At 52.9% G+C, this 19,996-nt stretch overlaps 2 protein-coding genes across 2 annotated transcripts in view; one reads left to right on the forward strand and one right to left on the reverse strand.

Annotated features, from left to right (window-relative positions):
• NT5C2 (5'-nucleotidase, cytosolic II) overlaps window positions 1-11,933 on the reverse strand; it is a gene marked incomplete at both ends in the record, with an annotated part of 65,013 nt that extends 53,080 nt beyond the window's left edge. Inside the window, one exon of the mRNA XM_082001919.1 lies at window positions 11,768-11,933. Coding sequence (XP_081858045.1) covers window positions 11,768-11,933 — 166 coding nt within the window. The remainder of the gene's footprint in view (window positions 1-11,767) is intronic.
• A 1,345-nt stretch (window positions 11,934-13,278) lies between these two features.
• INA (internexin neuronal intermediate filament protein alpha) lies at window positions 13,279-18,817 on the forward strand (the record flags this gene model as incomplete). Its single annotated transcript, XM_082002127.1, has 3 exons — window positions 13,279-14,238; window positions 17,817-17,941; window positions 18,544-18,817. The coding sequence occupies 3 exons, from the start codon at window positions 13,279-13,281 to the stop codon at window positions 18,815-18,817; spliced, it is 1,359 nt and encodes a 452-aa protein (XP_081858253.1).
• Window positions 18,818-19,996: the final 1,179 nt, after the last annotated feature.

A 19,996-nucleotide genomic window follows, 5' to 3' on the forward strand; every position in this document is an offset into this window, starting at 1 on the left:
AATATAGGTAAAACAATAGGTTAAGAACCTACCTAATCTATTAACGTGAAAAAAAATAGGAAGGGTTAAATTACAAATGTGTTCTTAACAAACTCTTAGAGAGGCCACAATGTTACTTCCCTGGATTGGAAGTGACAAAAAGTCCCCAAATTATTGAAAGCTACAGATGGATATTTCATCTCAGATCATAGCAAGTAAAGCTCTTTCCAATTTGTATAAAATTTGCTCGTAAAATATCACACACACCTGCTGATGATTCCAGCACTGATCTTTTTTAACACACTCTCTATAAAATCACCCCATTTCAACACCACTATGAGGAGGATACTAATAAATGCCAGAACATATGTGAGACATTCTGCTCAGGATGTCTGCAGTCACCAAGTGGTAAATGGTACAGGCAAGCTAATGCCTTCTAGAGGCTAAATTCATATTATTAACTAAAAAGGACTTAGCAGAAGATTGTTTGGTATGTTAGTCACTGCTTAGCAGCAACACTTTTGGGTAGAGCAAGCATTTTGAAGAATACAGAAGAGAGGTCTTCTGCCCTCTTACCTGAACCGCTTACAGCTTTAGGTGGCAAATGCTCATTTTTAGCATTTTTCCATAGCAGAGCTCTATCCAGTCCTGTCAGCTGCAGCCCTGCTTTTGAGTACAGGTGGAAAAGGTCTGCTGACCACTTCTCCCTTCAGAGAGAACCTGTTCATGTGTTTGTACTTCTCTTTAGGCAATGTTTTATTTTCCTTTTTTTTTAACAAAGAAAAGCAATGTGGAAATGCAGCATCCCAAAACACTGAAAGACTCAAAACAAGCACTGCCTTGCTGACCTGCCCTTAAACATCACTGGTGCACCGACTGATGCCTGAGACATGAAGCGGAAAATGAAATCTGACTCCTGCCTCAGTTTCCAGACAGCAGAACTAACAGATGATTTACCAGTCTGGCTTGTTAAATTCCTTCTATCTTAAATTCCTTCTATGTCAAATTCCTCTTTCCAGCTTCACTGAGCCACTTGTACTCTGTGATGGGAAAGATACAGGAACTGAACTGGAAGAGCAGTTTCCAAGGTCAGCCTCAAGCTAACTGGTGCTCAGAGCACCTGCAATTTGTGTTCAACCGATCAGTTTTTCTTTAAGGAATGAACTCATCCCGACCTAAAAGCATACACAGAGAATAATACTACAAAAGTGGAACTGAACAGGCAACAAAAAAGAAACAACTATGCAGCGATTATGGGTATCTGTTCTTAAAAGGTCTACTGCATAGGATGTCAGAAAAGACATGACTGAACCAGCACACTTGGGACCAAATCTTGCAGCCCTTTCCTGTGACTTCAAAGGCCACCTATGTCTTTGCATAGTCCTGAAATGGAATTGCTTTATAACATGCAAAAAGGTGACTTGAAAAAGTCAGAAAGAAACGTTTGACATACCTTTGCCAACATGTTCAGCTCTTCCTTTGGGGGAAATAAAAAGGGTATCTCAGATGGGGATGGAGAAAGCAAAGGAAATCAACATCTAAAAAGATTCTTTATTTAATTGCAACTGGTTATATTTATTGACTTCAAAAATTACTCAAACAGCCTATCTTTTACCAGCAATTACTCTTAGATGTTATTATTGGTAATTGCTGTGTTATGATTACAAAGCACTGGCATAAATCTCACCCAGCACCGCTTTGGGTTTCTGAGGGCAGAACATTCACATGCTCTTCTCTGATCCCATGTTCATAATTATTCACCGTGCATGCCTGTGTGCAACTCATCACCAGCTGAACAAACCCAAACAGCTGAATTCAGCTGGTCTAGAGATTTTGGTATGCTTTATGCTAAACCATTGGTCTTCAGTCTTTCAAATTTACCTTCATTTCTAGGTTACTTCAGAAGCTGACTAGAAAGTTTCTCTTGTTATATGCCACGGCCAGACGCACTACATTTGACGCAAATGCTGAGAGGAGCACGGTCCAAGTAGTAAAGTATGACTTGATTCTCACCCACAGCTACCATCCTCCAAAGGAGATAAGGAATACTGATTTCAGCAGCAAACACTGCCTGAACAGCTAAACGCTCCCTCCTGAACCCAGCATACCCAGCTGGAATGCAGCTGTTGCTACCGCAGCAGCGCAGGCAGCAGCTGCTGCCCGCGGAAAGGCAGCAGCTCACACAAGAAAGGAGCAACCCACCCAGAAGGTCCCACAATCCAGGTCTGGCCATCACAACTGCCAAAGCTGGACCACCCCAGTTGGAAAGTATTTTGGGGAAGTGCACCCTCCTGGAGGGTTCAGCGAGAATTTGCTTCCTGAAAATCTAACAAGAATGTATCTTAAGCGTTTTATGTATTACGCCAATGTTAACAGGGAGAACTACAAGGCCTGGGTCAAAGCCAGCTAACCCAAAGGCCTGTTCTTAAGTAAACAGTGGAAAACCACTCTACTTCAGAGCCTCCCACAGAAACACATACAGGAAATCTCTGTGTTACCCTTTCCTCTGAACCAACTGTGCCAAGCAAGGTTAAATGATAATCTTGTAGTAAGCATATATGCAAAATAGTATGCCTTTGTTTGAAAATATCTGGAATGCAGCTGGGAGCTGTGAATACTCTGTAACTAAATTAAGCTAAGTTTGGACCGCATAATGACTTCAAGGAACCCTTGTTTTTCAATAAATCACTTGTGGTGAAAAGAGATGGAATGGTAATTTTGGAGACCGCAACTGTCGTCTTATTTACAGGATGGGTACAATACAAGCAGTACTAGAGTATATTGTTCCCACACATCTGTTTCTACTAACGTACTTCACTTTGGAGCCACCTTCAAATCTCAAAAGAATCACATGTCCTTGGGCCTCCCTTTCTTCTTCCATCCACCTACAGAAGCTCTGCCCATACATCCTTTAATTTCAAAAGGGAAACCAACAGGTTGCTCATGTCCCAGCATGACTTCTATAGGTATCTCATTACTGTGACTCCTGCTCTCCACATTTAATGGGCTCATACCTTTGCAGAATTTAAAGCAGTTTTAGCTGGTATAATGCACAGGGTACGAATCCACTTGTTTTCTTGCTTACGTGTTAAGAGAAGGTAGCATGCTGATAACCACAGTGGGGTTTCCAACCTCCTCAGTTTAGTCAGAACTCTCTCTCTAATGAAACTACCAAAAAAAGGCTGGCTGTGCTGGTAAAACCCACCACGGGTATTCATGCCCTGAAGATGATAAGCTAAGGTCACCAGCAAGCAACGAGTTTAGCCTCTACCATCCTGTACCAGACGTGAAAAAGTGATAGGACTAAGAGGGCTGGCACACAGCCATTCACTACTCCTACATTTGGGGACCCAGCTGCCCGGGAAGTAAGAGCAAATCTGCTTTTGACCTGATAGTAAGGTGCACACACAGTTGCACATTCAGGTAGTAGTTAAGATTCGACACAGACTGCTGTGGGGTTTTCAGGCTGAATCAGTCAGGCTCCCTTCTCGATCTCATGCTGTCATATAAAAGACGTATTTCTCCTACTACGGCTTCATACAGACAGGTTGCCCAAGCATCTTTTTAGCCCTGCAAACACATGCATGAGACTTAATGACTATGCTTATGTAGCCGGGTTTAGATTATCAATTGCTTACAGTGGCTACCTTAAATACCTACGCAATTTCTTCCAGATGTTGCTTAAGGTCTATTTACCGTACATTAAGTTCTATTTATTGTACATGCTGGATTGTCTCTCCGTTGTGTTAAGAAAGCAGACTCATGTTATACATGCTCTCTATGTGGAGTACACAGTCCAAGGTTTTAGGAACCATTCCAGTTAAGTAGTCATAATGATTAAAAAGCAACATACAGCTCATTGCTACAAGCATCATAACCATGACACAGAATAATAATTTCTGTAGCAGCACAAAACAGAAACTTTACGGCAGGAAATATTTATATGAACGTGGACTTTGAAGATACTCAAAGAATAAGATATGCTTCAGCACCTAACAGCCAACAGTTGAAGACTCAGATAGTGGCCATTTCAAATATAATTTCAAAATATGTTTATGCTGCTGACGCTATAAATACAATTTAAAAAGTAGATGCAGTACAGACAATAAGTGAAGAATTCCCATGTGCTGACTTGGTAACATATCTCATCCCAAAGAGCGAGACAAGGCTCCCACTCCCAGGCACATTCTGTTCAGTTTTCTGTCCCATTATTCTCACTGCTAAAAAGCCACAGCTGTTTTATATCAGGACACTCAGCGTTTGTGAGTCACCCTGAGGCAAGGACACGGTGTAGAGCAGGCACTGTGAACCCATCCCAAGGTACATCACTCAGGCTGTCCTCTGCTGATGTCCAGCTGTCCTCAGTTTCCCTTGAGGTAGAGCCGAGGTGCCTTGCTCTCTTCATGGGTTTGCACTGGATGTCATACGGGTATTTCTTAGCCCGAGGCAATTAGTTACTGAGGTGTTCTTTTAAAAGAGTGAAGACAAGCAAGCCAGTTCCTATGACAACTTTCCACTGCAGCCTGGCTGGAGGACATTAAACCAGCTTCCCCAGGTCAAGCACCTTCTACCTGGTAACGTCACTTTGGGTCATTACACACCCCTGTAGTATTTTCACCCATGGCCAAGCAATGGCAGGTTGCATGGTCCTGAACCACCCAGATCCCACGGCACTCCCTAATTTCAAATTCCTACAGAAGAATGGGTTCTCCGAGTGCGACTGTATGACCCGCTCTTGTCTCTTGCCCAAGATTTCCAGGGCAGTGTCAGCCCTTCTTCATGCACCTCCTTGCAAGTTGGTATCTACTATTTCTGTAGGACTCAAAGGTTGCAGGTCGGCTCAGTTTGTCCTAGAGCACCACAAACCTACTCCCATAGCCGGCCTGAGGCCATCCCCAGATAACAGCTCATGCAAGCTAACCATCCATCTATCAGTTTTTAACTGAAGCATTATTTTATTAAGCTGAACTGCAAATAACAGGTATGATGTGAGCAAATAATCCTATCTGCTTTTTCAATAAGCATCAGTTAAACATTGTATTTGAATAGCATGCTTCCCTTTTACTTTAGATGCAAAAAGAATATACTTGTATATTTTTAAAGCAAATAAAACACTCCTTTCACTGCTTCCCCAAAGAGTACAATACCGCAGTGTTTACCAGTAAACACCACATGAAGGTTTCTGGTTTTTCAAAAACAAACGTTCCCCAGAAAGTTTAAAAAAGTCTAGGATAAATATACTTAGTGATTTTAGGAAGGGTCTATTAACTTCCAATTCAAGCTATATTAGGAATCAAACATGACAAGGAGTAACAAATCAAGGGGGGTGGTTATTATTGTTGTTATTATTATTAAAAATTGCCTACAAACTGGAAATTTGCCTGGGAAAATTTCAGCTTGCATCTGATTTTTGCTAGCGTATATCCTAGAAACAGCGTATAACACTAATGCTACCACTGCAAACATTCTAACGGGCTGCTAATTTCAAACCTCAGCTGAAAACATTTCTCCCATTCTTACCATTTTTCTCCCTATTTATGTCCGCAATTGTACTTAATTCAATGGAGCATTTTAAAGGTAATTCCGTGGTGCATTTTGCCATACAATTTGTTTGAATGACGCTATACAGAGTAAAGGTTGTATTGTACTATATAATGAAACTACATCTATGCTTGAACAAACTGCAACTGCTGTTAATCAAACCAGCAAGTTCCTGAATGATCTTTCGGACTCCAGACTAATGGCAATAGACTATTTTAAAAAGCAGTTCTACTCTAAAATATGTTTAGGTTGACAGGGGCTGACAAGGCCTGTGACAGATTTCCAGAGCTAAGCTGACGGGTTTGCAAGTAAAACACCAGGGTTTTTCCTCACCGCCAGAACTACAAATTCAGCACATGAACCCAAGATCAAAATGCAGTTTGGAGTTTTGTTTCTCATTTTCAGTAAAACCACGTAGCATCTGAAAGGACCTCAAAATCTTCATATTTTGGATTTATTCACTAGTGACAAATATGTATATGGATCAATACAATACATTTCAGTCGGTGACAAGGTGTTATTCTAAACTAACACAGGGGACCATTTGGATAGATGATAGGGGGACATTTCTAAGTGACTACTGGGAAAGCATTTTGCAATCTTTGAGGTTCAAATGGTAAACCTTCCAGAGCTAAAAAAAAAATTCTTTTAAAACATAATTAATTATGCCTTGGGAAGAATGTTCTCAAGACTATGTCAGAGAGGATCCTTAGTATCCAGTTTGGCAACCTTTAGAAACACTAGCAAGGGAATAAACTTGAGGGTTTCATCATCTCAGTGGTTCCAGGAATTTTTAAAATGGCCTGTGCTCCAAGCAGCAGTACTGCCCTATTAAGTCATCTAGTCTATCAGAAATCAAAGTAGGTTTGTTTCCGCCATACATCTTGCAACGTTATTTTTGGCAAAAAAGGAGGGATTAAAAAAAAAAGCATACGCAAAATGCGAGCAAAGCTGTTTTGCGTTGAGTGGGTTTTTTTTAATTTATTTATTTGGTGACTTGCTCCTGGCTTTAGGTTATCAGCTCAAGCCTGATATAGCCGGACTGCCAAGAGCAACTCAAACGAAACAGACGAAACAGAGCAGTGACAATGAACCCTCGGCCCTGATGCAAGGCTGTCCGGGAAGTATTCTGCCCAGAGCCGGGATCAGGCTTTCTTTCCTCAGCGAAGAAGATCGCTTCAACCCACCTCCCCAGCCGGGGTGGCGGCTCCCCCGGGGGGGAGCTGCGAGCTGGAAGGTGCCGCTGGGACCCCTCCGGTCCACGTGGGACGGAAGGCGGAAACGAACGCAGCGGGTGCTGGCCCCAAACCTCAGGAACAGCCTCCCGAGGGCTTCTTCTCCTCACGCTGCACCTCGGACGGCGGGGAGGGGGGGGACGACAGCGGTCCTCGCGCCGGGGCGCAGCCCGCCGGCCTCAGGGCGGGGGCAGCCTGCGGCTGTGAGGGGGCAGCGCGGGGCCCTGCCGGGGGGCGCGGTAGAAAGGGGAAGGGAAGGGCCCGGCGGTTCGCCCCGCCGGGAACGGGAGAGGGGCCCCGTACGGGATGGGCTGAGGTAACCCGGGGGCCGCCCTGCTTGGGACGGGATGGGGAGGCAACAGGCGCTCCCGGGGCACAGCGGCCGGGCAGGGGAGGGAGCTAGCCGGGCCCCGGGGAAACGCCGGAGCAGGCGGGCGCTGCCTCTGAGGGGATCCCCTCACCAGCAGAAGGGGAAGCGCCGCCGGCGGGCACCCCGGCTCCACTCACTGCCCCTCCCCGCCTCAGCCCCGGCCAGCGACGGCGGACAGACCCCCCTCTTCCCGGGGTGCGCGCCTGAGGGGAGCAGGGAGGGGGCGCTCCCCCACACCCCCAACGGTCCCCGCCACGCGCCCGGCGCGCGCACGCGCGTACTGCCCCCGCGCACCCGAGCTGCTCTCACCTCCTGCCGCGCTCGGAAGAACTACCCCGCACAACTGCCGCAGCGCCGAGGCGGCTCTATTGCGCAGGCGCGTCCCGCGTCCCGCCCCTCCCGGCGGCAGGGACCGGGGAGAGTGTGCCAGACCGACACTCAGCCGCAGAGGAGTGGCGGCAGGGAGCGGCGGCAATGTGCCAACTCTCGGAACAGCCGCAAAGACGCCCCCCCGACAGCCCATCGCCAGGGCCAGAATCTTTGGGGCTGCACCCCTGGCCCTGCACCTCCACCAGCCCTACAGTCCCGGCCTGCCTGAGCCCCCACAGTTCTGTCAGCCAGTCTCAGTGTTGCTGGGTGCCACAAAGGCTGAAGGAGCCAGAGCTTTGGTTAAAAAAAAACAATTAATTACTGATTTTTGGGGGAGTGTGTCTGCAGTGCGGGCTGGGGCAAGAGGGGCTGTGGTGCGCCTCATCTGCTGCAAGAAGAGTGGTGAGGAGGTCCTGGAGCAGCTGCAGGTGGCACGGGGAGTGATGGCTGGGGACTTGGCAGACGCTGGCCATGGCGGCAGGAGGAGGGGGGTTGTGCCTGCCTGTCCCCAGCAGAAGTCCAGTGCCACCAGTGAGCACGAGCCTGCACCCATCACACTTGTAGGCATGGCGGACCAGGCTGGAAAGGCTCAGGGAATGTTTGTTCAGAGCAGAAAATGTCCATTGGTCCGCTCCCAGGTGTACCATACTGGGCCAGCACTGCCCCAAAAAGTGTTGGGAAAAAACTGTCACCACCAAAATGAGCATCCCTTTTTCTGCCTGTTTTTGACCCCAGAGGCCTGTAAATGCCCACAGCCCCAGAGGGGTCCTGGCCACCTCAGCGTGGTCCCCACCAGCAACAGGGGTGACAGCAGCCATCTGCCTGTCCCAGCTCATCCTGGGCTCACGTGGCTCTGCCAAGCCATCGGCGCCCAAGTCCCTTCCCACGCCTCAGGTAGTGGCCAGAGGCCGGGAAAACCTCCCTTTCTCTGGCAGCAGCTTTTCCATCCCCGCCGCCGCAGTGCTTCCTTTATCTCCCCAAGGACACTTCCCTCTGCTTTCCCTATCGCTCTCCATTCTGCTCCGGGCAGTGGGGGCCCCATGGCCACCCTCTGCGGCACGGGGACACGCCACTGGGCAGGGTTTTGCCGACTTGGGTACACTTATCCCATCGTGGCTCTCTGGGCTCTGCAAGCCTTGCTCCATCACCTCGCCAAGGGGAACGAGCCAGGGAGCACCCAACGGCACCAGCCTTTAACACGTGCTGTTAATTCTGGCTAAAGCAAAGCCCGTTTTGGGCAAAGAGCCCACAGCAAGGTGGCATTACCAGCCTGGGAAGCTCAACCTGCACCTCTGAATGCCCTGGGACACATTACAGCACCTGCACTGGGCACCCAAGCAAGGGGTTTCACTCAGAGCTGTGTCCACCTGTATCTGGGAGCTCATTTCCATGCATCCTCATGGTGGGCCCCACCCTGGAGTGTGTGTCTGTCTGTCCATGTGTCTGCACGTCTTTCCAACACGCATCCCAGGAAGATGCACTGAAGCCAACAAGGATGAGTAAAAGCATGAAGGAAAATTAAATAGATTAAAATCCTTCAGCCTAGGAAGGAGACTGAGGTGCACGGGGAGGTGGGTGGGAAGGAACTGTGTCCCAGCTCTTCCACTGCGTCTCACAAGCCAGGGGCATGGAATGACATTAGCTGGCAGCAACTCTGAAGTGCAAAGAAAGATGATTTTTTTCATAAGGCGCATTATCAAACTGTGGATTACAGAGCATGGTGGCATCCAGGATGTGAACTTGCGCTGATTAGATAAGGGCCAGCAAACACAGGGATGTGACTGGGGGCCGGGGAGCCCCAGAGCTACAGACAGCTGGAACCAGAGAAGTTATACGAGGGAAGCGCAAATCTGCCACTGTCAGAAACAAACTCCTGAGTTAGAGGAACCCCATACAGCTGTTTTCTGATTTTTATTAGTGGTTTTGTGTGTATGCAATTCAGTGAATACATCCTTCTTTCTTCTATATGTGTTTATAACTTACGTATGTTTTCTCCCTGATTTTGCTGCCCTTACCCACAGGGCTCTCCCTCCCACAGCAGGTCAGACCCCCCTGTGCCACGGGAGATCTGTCAGCAGCCTCACGGGAGGACACTTGGATCTGCCTTTTTCCCACTGCTGGGAAGCATTTACCTCTCACACGGCCAACGCCGTTAAGCCAGGTGGCGAAACACCTACCCAAGCATTAGACTGTGCTGGAAACCAGCTGGAAGGTCTGTGTCCCGTTGCTGTGTGTGCACAGCTCAAAGGATGGCTTTTTCCTCCAAACCACAAGCCCAGGCAGACTGCAGCTCAGGAGATAAATTGCTTAATGAGCCCCATCAGCAGGTGGCTGCTGTGTGGAAAGGATCACAGAGTTTTAAGGAGTCCTCCTGCTGTCTCACATGCAAGACTTGATTTTTTGAAGCAACTGGGAGGTATGGAGTGGTCCTGGGCAATTTAATCCCTAATACAACCCACCAGGTTTGAGTAGTGTACAATTCTTAGCTATGGGACTTTTCCTTTGTTTTTTCTGTCTGTTTCCTGGCTTGATAAAGATCTCCCTGTGGCCACGAGTGTGCATCCCAACAGATCCATGTGTTACCAGGCACTGCCCTGGTTTCAGTTTGTGCCCTCTTCCAGCTTGCTGTCTCATTTCAGATCTGACATGCTGGTGTTCAGCTTGTTTCCAGCCTCTGGCCTGTAGACCAGAGTAGAGCAGAGCAAAGTGGAGTAGAATTTGGGGAATTTTAAGGATTTGTGTCTGGTCTTTCAAGGACTTCCTCCCAGTCTGCTGGGACATGGCTCCTTCTCCAGGACATGGCCATGCTGCAGCTTTGCCTCTCACTGGGAGAGGTGTACCGCTCCCAGGTTTGTTGGCCAAGTCAGCCCCCTGAGAGCTGGGTCAGGGGCTCAAGGGGTTTGCAAGGGAATTGCATTTGGATGCCAGCCACCTGAGATGAGGCTCCTACTGCAGCTCTCTGGAACATGGGAACACCCCCAGAATGGGCAGCTCATGCTGAGGTGGATCACAAGGTCTCAGCCACCCTTTGCTTCTCTGAAAGAAGCAACGTCCCAGCGAGCTTGAGCCGCATCCTTGTTCTAAGGGATAGCAGCGCTTACTATCATGTATTGACTCCAACTCCTTGTACTCATTCAGCTACAAGGTCCCAGCAGTCACATCAGCAACTGGTGCAGGTCCCACCTGTTTCATGCAGTCTCCTTCCCTCTGTGTAGAAAGACTCCAAAACACCTTGACCCATTGGGAAGCAAAGGGATTTGGTCCCAGAGTCCTTACCCATGGATGTCAGCAGTCCCTGCAGAGACCCTTGCTGGAGGAGACTGTGACACTCCTAACTCTGCTGTTAGACTACATACGTATGGCAGTGCTAAAACAGTACAAGTGAGGAGGCCAGGATAAGCTGCACTCCACTTTTCCAAGACAAAAGACAACCACAGAAGCCTCTATCATCAGTAATATGCATCAGAGCAAAGTCAACAAAATGATGCCACACGCATAACTAAGCAGAGCTGGAAATTTCTTGGTTATTTGATCAGTTATTCCCAGCAGCAGAAACCTGACTTAGGATATTATAAGGCAAAGCGACAGATCTTGAGGAAATGGTAAACCGCACTTGTGTGTGAGGAGTATGTGAAAGACCAAAAAAAGAAAAACAGACCAAAGAGAGGATTTCTGCATCAGCAGTGTGAGCCAGGCAGCCTGGGCCAGGCGTCGCGCTCCAGGGCCAGGACAGCTGGCAAACCCCAGCGTGTGCTGAGGCTGTCTGCCTGGCCTGCTCTGCCACCAAAACGTAAACTACTCGGGTGATCCAGGTGCTGTAGCCTCACAATCACTGACCTAAAATGGGCTTCAGGGAAACTGAGTCCTTCCAGGAAAACTACCGGCAAGCAGATCTGAGTCCTGGAAAAACAAGGCACGAGCCAGGTCTCTTGCCCAAGTGTGGGTACAGCTCCTGTCTCTTTCCTTTGCCTCCACTGACCGACGCTCCTCATTCCTCCTATGCCTTATGGGACACATGGACAGGACCGAGGTGGGGTATATACGTGTGTGTCGATCCTATTGCCAGTCGCTGACCACAGGCCTAGGACCAGCCTGCTGCCACAGTGGGGCAGTGCTCTGCCTTGGGCTGGGCTCACCTCGCTCCCAGGTCATGTTTTGCCCATGGGGTTTCTGCCCCAGACAATGCCCTTCTAAGCATGGCTGCAGGGACGTGGGCTCCTGTGGGCTCCAGCCAGGGTTGCTGCCGTGCTTGCAGGGCCTCCTCAGGAGCCACTGTTATGATTCACTTCTGATCCCAAGAAGATATGAATCCCAGCACCATCTTTCCCCATTTGGCTGGTCCCTTTGAAACAGTGACAGCTCTTTTGGAAGTCACAGCTCTCTCCAGTGCCAGCCCTGGCTTGCTTGTCCTCCTCATTTGTCTGCTGGACCTCCCTCATGCTGTCCCCTGGTCACGTGCGAGGAGAAACAGGGACAAGAGGAGTGGAGGAACCGGGCATCCTGCTGGCACAGAGATGTACAGCAGAAGACAGGATCCGGCTGCACATTTCACCATGTTCCTCGCACTTGGATCACAGTTATTTTAAGCTGTTTTTCCATCTCACGGCTACATTTTGTGCTGCTGCTCCCAGAGATCAGACACTTCCCACTGGTCTCTTGGTGGGTCCTGCCCTGGGGTGCCATGATCCCAGGCAGGGTGGTTGGCCTGAAGGTGGGGAGGGGGTGTCCCCCTTCCCATCAGCTCTGCAGCCCTGGGTACTCCCAGCAAACCCCTGCCAATGGGAAGGCCTGGCCCCCTTGTGTGGACAGGAGACAAAATTAAGTGGCTCCTTCAGTTCCTGGCCAACGACCCGGAGGCAAAATCCTCCCCTGTCCATCCCCTGTGGCATGGCTGGACTGACGATGAGTCTCTGTCCTGGGCACGCCCTCCTCCAGGCATATCCCCACCACTGCACCCCCCCTGCACCCCAATTGCCCACAGCCCCATCCCATGGAGACCCCACAGGGTGGCTGTAGGCACCCTGGTCCCCACCAGAGCAGAGGGGCTGGGACTAGGACCCGGGACACCTTCACCCCAGGCACAGGTGCACAGCACTGGTTCTCTCGGGTGTCAGCAGAGGCGGCTGGGGATACCCCAGCAGGAGTGATTTGGGGGTGTGGGCACGTGTGCACACCTGTGCGTCTGCCTGCCTTTTTGTCTCTCTGCGCATCTGCCTGACTCTTTGTGTGTCTGCCTGACGCTGCCTCTCCATCTGCCCATTTCTGCCCGCTGCCTTCCATGTTTCTGCCTCTCCCGCCCATGCATCTGCGTGCGCACCCCTGTGCATCTCCCTGCAGGTCTGCTTGTCCCTTTGTCTGTCCAGCTCTGAGCGCGCGTGTGTGCGTGCCTTACTGTGGATGCGCCTGTCCCCTTTCGCATGCCTGTGCGTCCGTCTGTCTCTATGTGTGTGTGTACCTTGGCTCGTGTACGTTTGCGTGCTCTTTCTGTGCCCGTGCGCGTGTGTCCGTCCACGCCTACACACGTGCATCCGCCTGTCCCGCCCCGTGCCGCGCCCGCCGCCACAGACCTTCAGCACCGTGGCGCACGGACAGCTCCCGCCGCCTCCGGCCGCGGCGGCTTGGGGGGCGCTCCGCGCGCACCGCGCACCGCACCGCGCACGGGACATCGCGCCCCGCGCCCCCTCCCCGCCGGAGCGCCCCGCCCCGCGCTCCGCACCGCGCCGCGCCGCGCCCCGCCCCGCCGTACATAAGCGCCGCCGCCGCCGCCGGTCCTGCTCCGCCGCCATGAGCTACAGCGCGGAGCCGGCGGCGCTGGCCGCCTCCTACCGCCACCTCTTCGCGGAGGCCCCGCGGCGCTCCGAGGGGGCGGCGGGCCGGCGGGCGCGCCCGGGCGCGGAGCCGGGCCAGGGGCCGGGGCGGGAGCGCAGCGCCGAGCCGCGGCGGGCGCGGGCCAGCGAGAAGGAGCAGCTGCAGGGCCTCAACGAGCGCTTCGCCGGCTACATCGAGCGCGTGCGGGCGCTGGAGGAGCGCAACCGGGCGCTGGCGGCGGAGCTGGCGGCGCTGCGGCAGCGCTCGGCCGAGCCGCGCCGGCTGGGCCAGCTGCTGGGCGGGGAGCTGCGCGCCCTGCGCGCCCGCCTGGAGGAGGTGCACGGGGAGCGGGCGCAGGCGGCCCTGGAGCGGGCGCGCCTGGCCGAGGAGACGCAGCGGCTGCGGGCGCGCTGCGAGGAGGAGGCGCGGGGCCGCGCCGAAGCGGAGCGGGCGCTGCGCTCCCGGCAGCAGGAGGCCGAGGGGGCCACCCGCGCCCGCGCCGACCTGGAGCGGCGGGCGGCGGCGCTGCGGGAGGAGCTGGCGGCGCTGCGCAGCGCCCACGCCGAGCATCTGGCACAGCTGGGCGCCGCGCTCCGCGCCGCCGCGCCCTCGGCCGCCGCCCCGGCTCCCGCCCCGGCAGCGCGGCCCGACCTGGCGGCGGCGCTGCGGGAGCTGCGCGCCCAATACGAGGCGCTGGCGGCCCGTAACCTGCAGGCGGCCGAGGACTGGTACCGCGCCCGCTGCGCCCGCCTCCACGAGCGGGCGGCCCGCAGCCAGGAGGCCGTCCGCGCCAGCCGCCGGGAGGCTGGCGAGTGCCGCCGGCAGCTCCAGGCCCGCCTCGCGGAGATGGAGAGCCTGCGCGGCGCCCACCAGTCCCTGGAGAGGCAGCTGCAGGAGCTGGAGGAGCGGCACAGCGCCGAGGCCGCCGGCCTGCAGGTGAGCCGGGCGGCGCCGGGAGCCCTCACCGTCCCCTCCCCGCGCAGGTGCCCCGGCACCGGGCAGCGCCGGGCGGCTGCGCCCCGGCGCCCGGTACTGTGCGGTACCGAGCGTCCTCCTCTCCTGCAATCTGCACCTCCATCCCAGCAAGCTCCCCCTCCCCTATGTAGCACCGGGCATCTTTGTCCCATGCGACGCCCCCGGCGCCGTGCAGCACCGGCACCTCCGACCCAGCCCTCCCCCTCCCCTCGTCCTGCGCAGCGCTGAGCATCTCCATGCAAAAATCCTGCAGCGCAGCTTCGTCCTCTGCAGCAGCCCCTCCCGCAGTTCTGTGAGGCGCTGAACACCTGTGAGGCGCTGAACACCGCATGGTGCGGTGCCCCCCCCCGCACCATGCAGCACCCAGCGCCCCCGCTATCCCACGCTGTCCTGCACGCCGTGCAACAACCCCCCTCCACCCACCAGCACTACACAGCACTGTACTCTTGCCTTGTGCAGTGCCCACTCGCGCAGGGGCAGCGCCCCCGCAGCATTGCGCAGCGCCAGGCACCCCTGCAGCCTTCCTCCCACCCTGACATAGGGCCTCTCTGCCCTGCACAACAGATCCTGCCGCAGCAGGGTGTTGCCTGCTGCATTCCCCCTTTATCCATAGGAGAACACCAGAGGGCAGGTTTCGCGGGGGCAGACATGGCCAAGACAGTCCCCCTAACACCCTCTTCCCGCAGAGGACATCCCCACATACGGCAGAGCTGTTTGGGGCATCACCCCATCCCTGCGCTGTTCCTTAAGGGTCAGCTCCAAAGTTGCCCACACATTCCCCGTCGTTGTGGGTAATTCCTCGAAGTCGTCTGCCCAGGCTTGGCCCCTCGCCCTGTGGCCTGGCTCTTGGCACCTGCACTGCAGAAATCTGAGCTCTGCAAACGTTAAGGCTGAATTTGCAGCCAGATCCCAGCATCTCATGTCCCTGGAAGGACTCACGTGGGGCAGACAATGAGAACTCCATTGCTCTTATTGCATTACTGCAGTTTTACCCCATTTTCTTGCTACAAGGAAACATTCATGATTTATAATAAAATAAATCCTGAGGTTGTTCTATTACATGGCTATTAAATGATCTGTGGTTTCTAAATCAAGCCATGTTCTTCTGAATACTGAAACAACAACCTTACATCATACCAGAAGGATGCTGTTATTTCACACCCAAGTAATGCCTTGTCTTTTTCAAGGCCAAATTTTGCCAGGCTCTATAGAATTCATGACTATAAGTCCAAGCTGGTTGCAATCTTCCTGAATAGTTGAGTTCTTCTTCCACAAATATTGTGGAAATACAGTATTTCCTGTAGTGGGTGAAAGGAGAACACACAATAATCTTAAATAGTCATGATGCTATGTGAAAAGAGGGATTCTGGGAACAATCTATCAGTTGGAGAAAAAAATATAATGCAACTGAATTAAAAAACACCATAATTGAAACTGATTTAGCTACAGCACAGTGGCCTTTTACTACATGACCCTCAGGATCTGCTTTAAGTGGGGTAATACTTAGGAGTCTTTTGAACAATGTGCATGTGTAGCAGCTAAATAATTTCCCTGGCTACAACCGGTGGAAAAGGATGGAAGTCTGTCTGAAAAGAGAATATTCCTGTTGCTCGCGCTTTTAAAATGTTCCTATAGACTGCTAAAGCAGGGACATGTCTTTATATTTGTAGGCTACCCAGTCAAATCTGAACCAATACGTAAGAGCTTTCAGTTAGGGGACAGGTTTGCAATGGTGTGGGGAAGGGTTTTTGTTCTGGTTGAGTAGTAGAACCAGCTAGAGCCAGGGTGTGGAAGATGGGTACAGTCAGGATAGGAAGGATAACCCATTTTTAAAGAGCGTTTTGTTCACGCAAGTTGCAGACAAAGGGAAGGGGCCTGAAGGCACAGAGGGTCAGAGCAGCAAGAGCGGGTCACCCTGAGTCCCTCTCTCCTGTCACAGTTCAGTGCAGCGGCAGTCTGACTACATCTGAGCAGAGATTTTAATCTGTACTGCAGCAGCATCCACGCACATCTGGGGCTTTTCAGTTTACATCCCAAGGGTCTCCTTGAACCCCTTCCCATTGCCCAGTCCCACCTCAGAGGCATAGCTCCATGCAGCTCTTTTGCTGCAGGAGGTGGTCAGGGCAGCACAGGTCAAGGCAGAGACCCCAAGGATGGCCCATAAATGTCCTGCAAGATGGGATGTGTCCCACTAACTTGACCGTGAGATGCCCCATGCCGCATTCGGGATGAGCTGGCACTGCTTCACCGAGGGTCTCAGCCCAGACTGGGCTCATTGCGTCAGGCTCAGCACAGCTGCCGGCCCCTTGGGCAGCTCCACATCTCATGGCTGTCTCTGCACTACGCACAAGGGAGGTTGTGCAGGACACGAAGGAGGGGACAGGATGGGAATGAGGACAGGGGCAGGATGGAGATGATGTGGCAGGACAAAGCTCATTCACTGGAACAGAGGAGCTGGAAGCACTTGCAAAGGCCTGGCTGTGGGAGAGCAGACGCTGGCAGTGGCCATTGCAGGGATTTGCAGGCAGGGCTGCACCGTCACCGACAGGCAAACTGCTTACTCATTCCTGCTCCAAATCACGCTCCGCCAGTGGCACAGCAGGGCAGCTGGCAGTGGGAAACCGTCTGATCTGGAAAGATCCCGGTAGGAGCAGGTTTCACTGCTTTGAGGCCGCTGCTTAGACACCTGGATGCATGTGAGAGAAAACAGAGCTGCTTGTTTTCTGACAAAAAAAACCAAACAAAAAACAGAGAAAAAGATTAGTCCCCTTTGTTAGCAGGAGATCGGGCCTCGGACTCCTCCACATCTCAGGCAGAACTGGAGGTAGCAGCCATGTCAGGGTGAGACTGATGGGAAGGATGTCGTCATCCCGCTGAGCACCCCAGCTCCCACAGGGCAGGACCCTTACTCTGTAACCCTCCCAAATCCCTGCGTTTAGAGCCCCCCAGCCTGGGAATCCAGGGCATTTTCTGATGAAGGTGTCAGCCCTCCCCTCCTGGAAGCAGCTCTTCCCTCCTGTCCCTGCAGCACCAGCTCTCCTTCCGCCACTCTGGACGTGTCCCCAACCCTGCCTAAGGCCCCAGGTGCAGACTGCAGCCTCCTCCAGGGACCCGCTCCAGTGCTGGGCGCTCTTGCTTGTCCTGCTGAGCCCCTGCCCCTGCTTTGAGGATGTTTAAGCCCAAAACTTCCTTTCCCTCTGCAGCACCCTGCCTCGTCCCCCGCAGGACTGGGGGCTCCACCACCGTGTGCTATTTGCCACCCAAGTCTCACAGACCCTGCTGCAGATGGGAAACCATATAAATCCATCAATGTTTAAAGCCTCCTCGCACTGCACACGCTCGCAATTCATGCCTGGTGTTCTGCCAACTTCTCCGTCCCTGTTAGCACAAGATTTCATGATCCCAAGCTCCCTGTGGGATGTGCCATCATGGACCAACTGCCCATTGCAGCTTCCCTGTCTCCGCAATGGGCAGAGCAGAAGACCCACAGGAGAGGTCCCTGGTCCAAAACATGGCCCTGAGCACCCTTGCCTTTCCAGGACACCATTGGGCAGCTGGAGGACGACCTGCGAAACACCAAAAATGAGATGGCTCGGCACTTGAGGGAGTACCAAGACCTGCTTAATGTCAAGATGGCACTCGATATTGAGATAGCTGCCTACAGGTAAGGCTGCTCTCACCCTGCTCTGCCTGGCCACCACCTGAGCCCAATCCCCTAACCCCACCAGGCCGGGATATTTTCAAGGGCATGGAAAATATCTGGGTACACACTCCAGGAGCAACAACACCGCATTGCTCATCTCCCCTGCCTGTGCCTGCTGTGATCCTGCCTGGGGAGCAGCCATGGCTCCATGTCATTCCTCAACCTAGTAGCCGGGAGCCATGTCCGCCAGCCATCCCAGAAGCACTGGTTTTTAATGGGGACTGTTGGGGTAGGAAAACTGCCTCTCTTGCAAAGTCAAAATAGATGCAAAAGGCAGAGTCCCTCTGGTTCATGGTTTTATTTTCCTGGTGTTTCTGGAGGGAGAGGAGGAAGCTGGTCTCATGTACCCCATGTTGCAAATGCTCCAAAAAAGGTTGACCAAAGTGTATGATTTTGAACCAGTTCGATGGTGCAGTGTAACTTGAGTCCGTGGCCACTGCAGGCTGGGGTGATGGCCTAGAGCGCTAGGACTTGTTCGCAGGTCACAGCGTGCCCGCAAGCTTTGCAGATGCTTCGTGTGAGATGTCCCCAGACTAACCTCTTCCCTTGTGATGTGCTTGCAGGAAGCTGCTGGAGGGAGAGGAGACCCTCTTCAGCACGGGAAGCGTCGGCCTGTCAGCGCTCAATCCCCTCCCCAACCCCACTTACTCCTTCCAGCCAAGAGGCTTTAGTTCCTCTATTCTGTCCTTCAAGGAGGAGGAGCAAGGAGAGGTTATTAAAGTGACCTCTAAAATAGCATCCAGCCGGGCTGAGATGATTGAGGGGACCGTAACCTCTACCAAGAAACGAGGGAGATTAAACCTGCATGAAGGAATCATTACGAATGCACAAATGTAATCTTCAGAACCCCTGTCCATTTTGCATTTGAGGGGGAACAGTCTCCACTCGGCCTTCAAATTGCCCCTTTGGGCATGAAGCTGTGCTGGGCTCGTGGGAAGGTCCCCTTAGAAACGTGTATCCCTCCGGGAACACTGAAGGCTTCCTTGCGGGTCCCGCCATGCAGAGGCCGGGCTTGGCACATTGCTCCCTTTCAAATGGGGCGGAGGTGCGGGCAGGTAGCTAGGTGCATGTTGGTCCTTGTTGTGGTGGCACAGTGGACTTGTAGCACCCACCATCCCTCCCTCTCCCCTCCCATGGTGGGTGAGGGGGAGCCGGCTCAGACAGCTGCTCAACCGGCTCTCCGGGGAGGGGGGGCAAGGGAAACAATTCAACACGTTTGCTATAACTAGTTTCAGGGCTACAGACCTTCATCTACTATCCAAATCCACAAATAGCTAAACTCTTCCCCACTCATCAAGCTGTAGCCATCCACTTTTAATTCCAGAAGCACAGAAATAGCCATACTGGACTGTAACTGTAACCACACCTGATGTCTGGTCTATAAGCCATTTAGATCTTAAACTATAAGGAACGTTCGTTTTGGTTTTGTCCTGACAGCTCTGGTTTTTGGCAGCATTAGTCCAGCGAGGCGTGCGGGGTTGGCTAGCAGCAGGGCAGGGAACCGGTGCATCCGAGGTGACGGCACCACCACACCGCAGGGCACAGCACCTCGCCTGGTGTCGCTGGCTCCAAAACGTTGAGGGGTCTGCAGGGCCCGTTGTTTGGCTGCACGGTTGCCACATGAAAACCCTGCGCTCGCATTAGTATCGCGTCCCAGCTGGCGCTGTGAAGCTGCAGGACTCCTGAACACCAGCCCGCAAAGCATCCTTGTCTCCGCTCTAACTGTTCCAACGTGTGCCAAATTTGTTATAGGATTTACAACCGTAGGTTTCCTTCAATGCCTTAAAATTGCCAGTGACCGCTTTTGCAAGAGCCGGAGATTCCGCATGTGCGTGCGTTGCGTGTCAGCGCCCTGGCAAGGTTATCATCACGAGACCTTCCTGCCCTCGCGGTGGTGCCAGAGTAGTTCCTGGAACCAGCAAATCGTTCGCTCGCACTCTTTCCTCTTCCGTTGTAAGGCACAAGTTAATAATTAAAAAGAAAGAAACAGTTATGTGGATCGAACTGAGCTGTTCT

The sequence above is a fragment of the Phaethon aethereus genome, assembly GCF_964289735.1.
Source record: "Phaethon aethereus genome assembly, chromosome: 7".
NCBI classification, from domain to species: Eukaryota; Metazoa; Chordata; class Aves; order Phaethontiformes; family Phaethontidae; genus Phaethon; species Phaethon aethereus.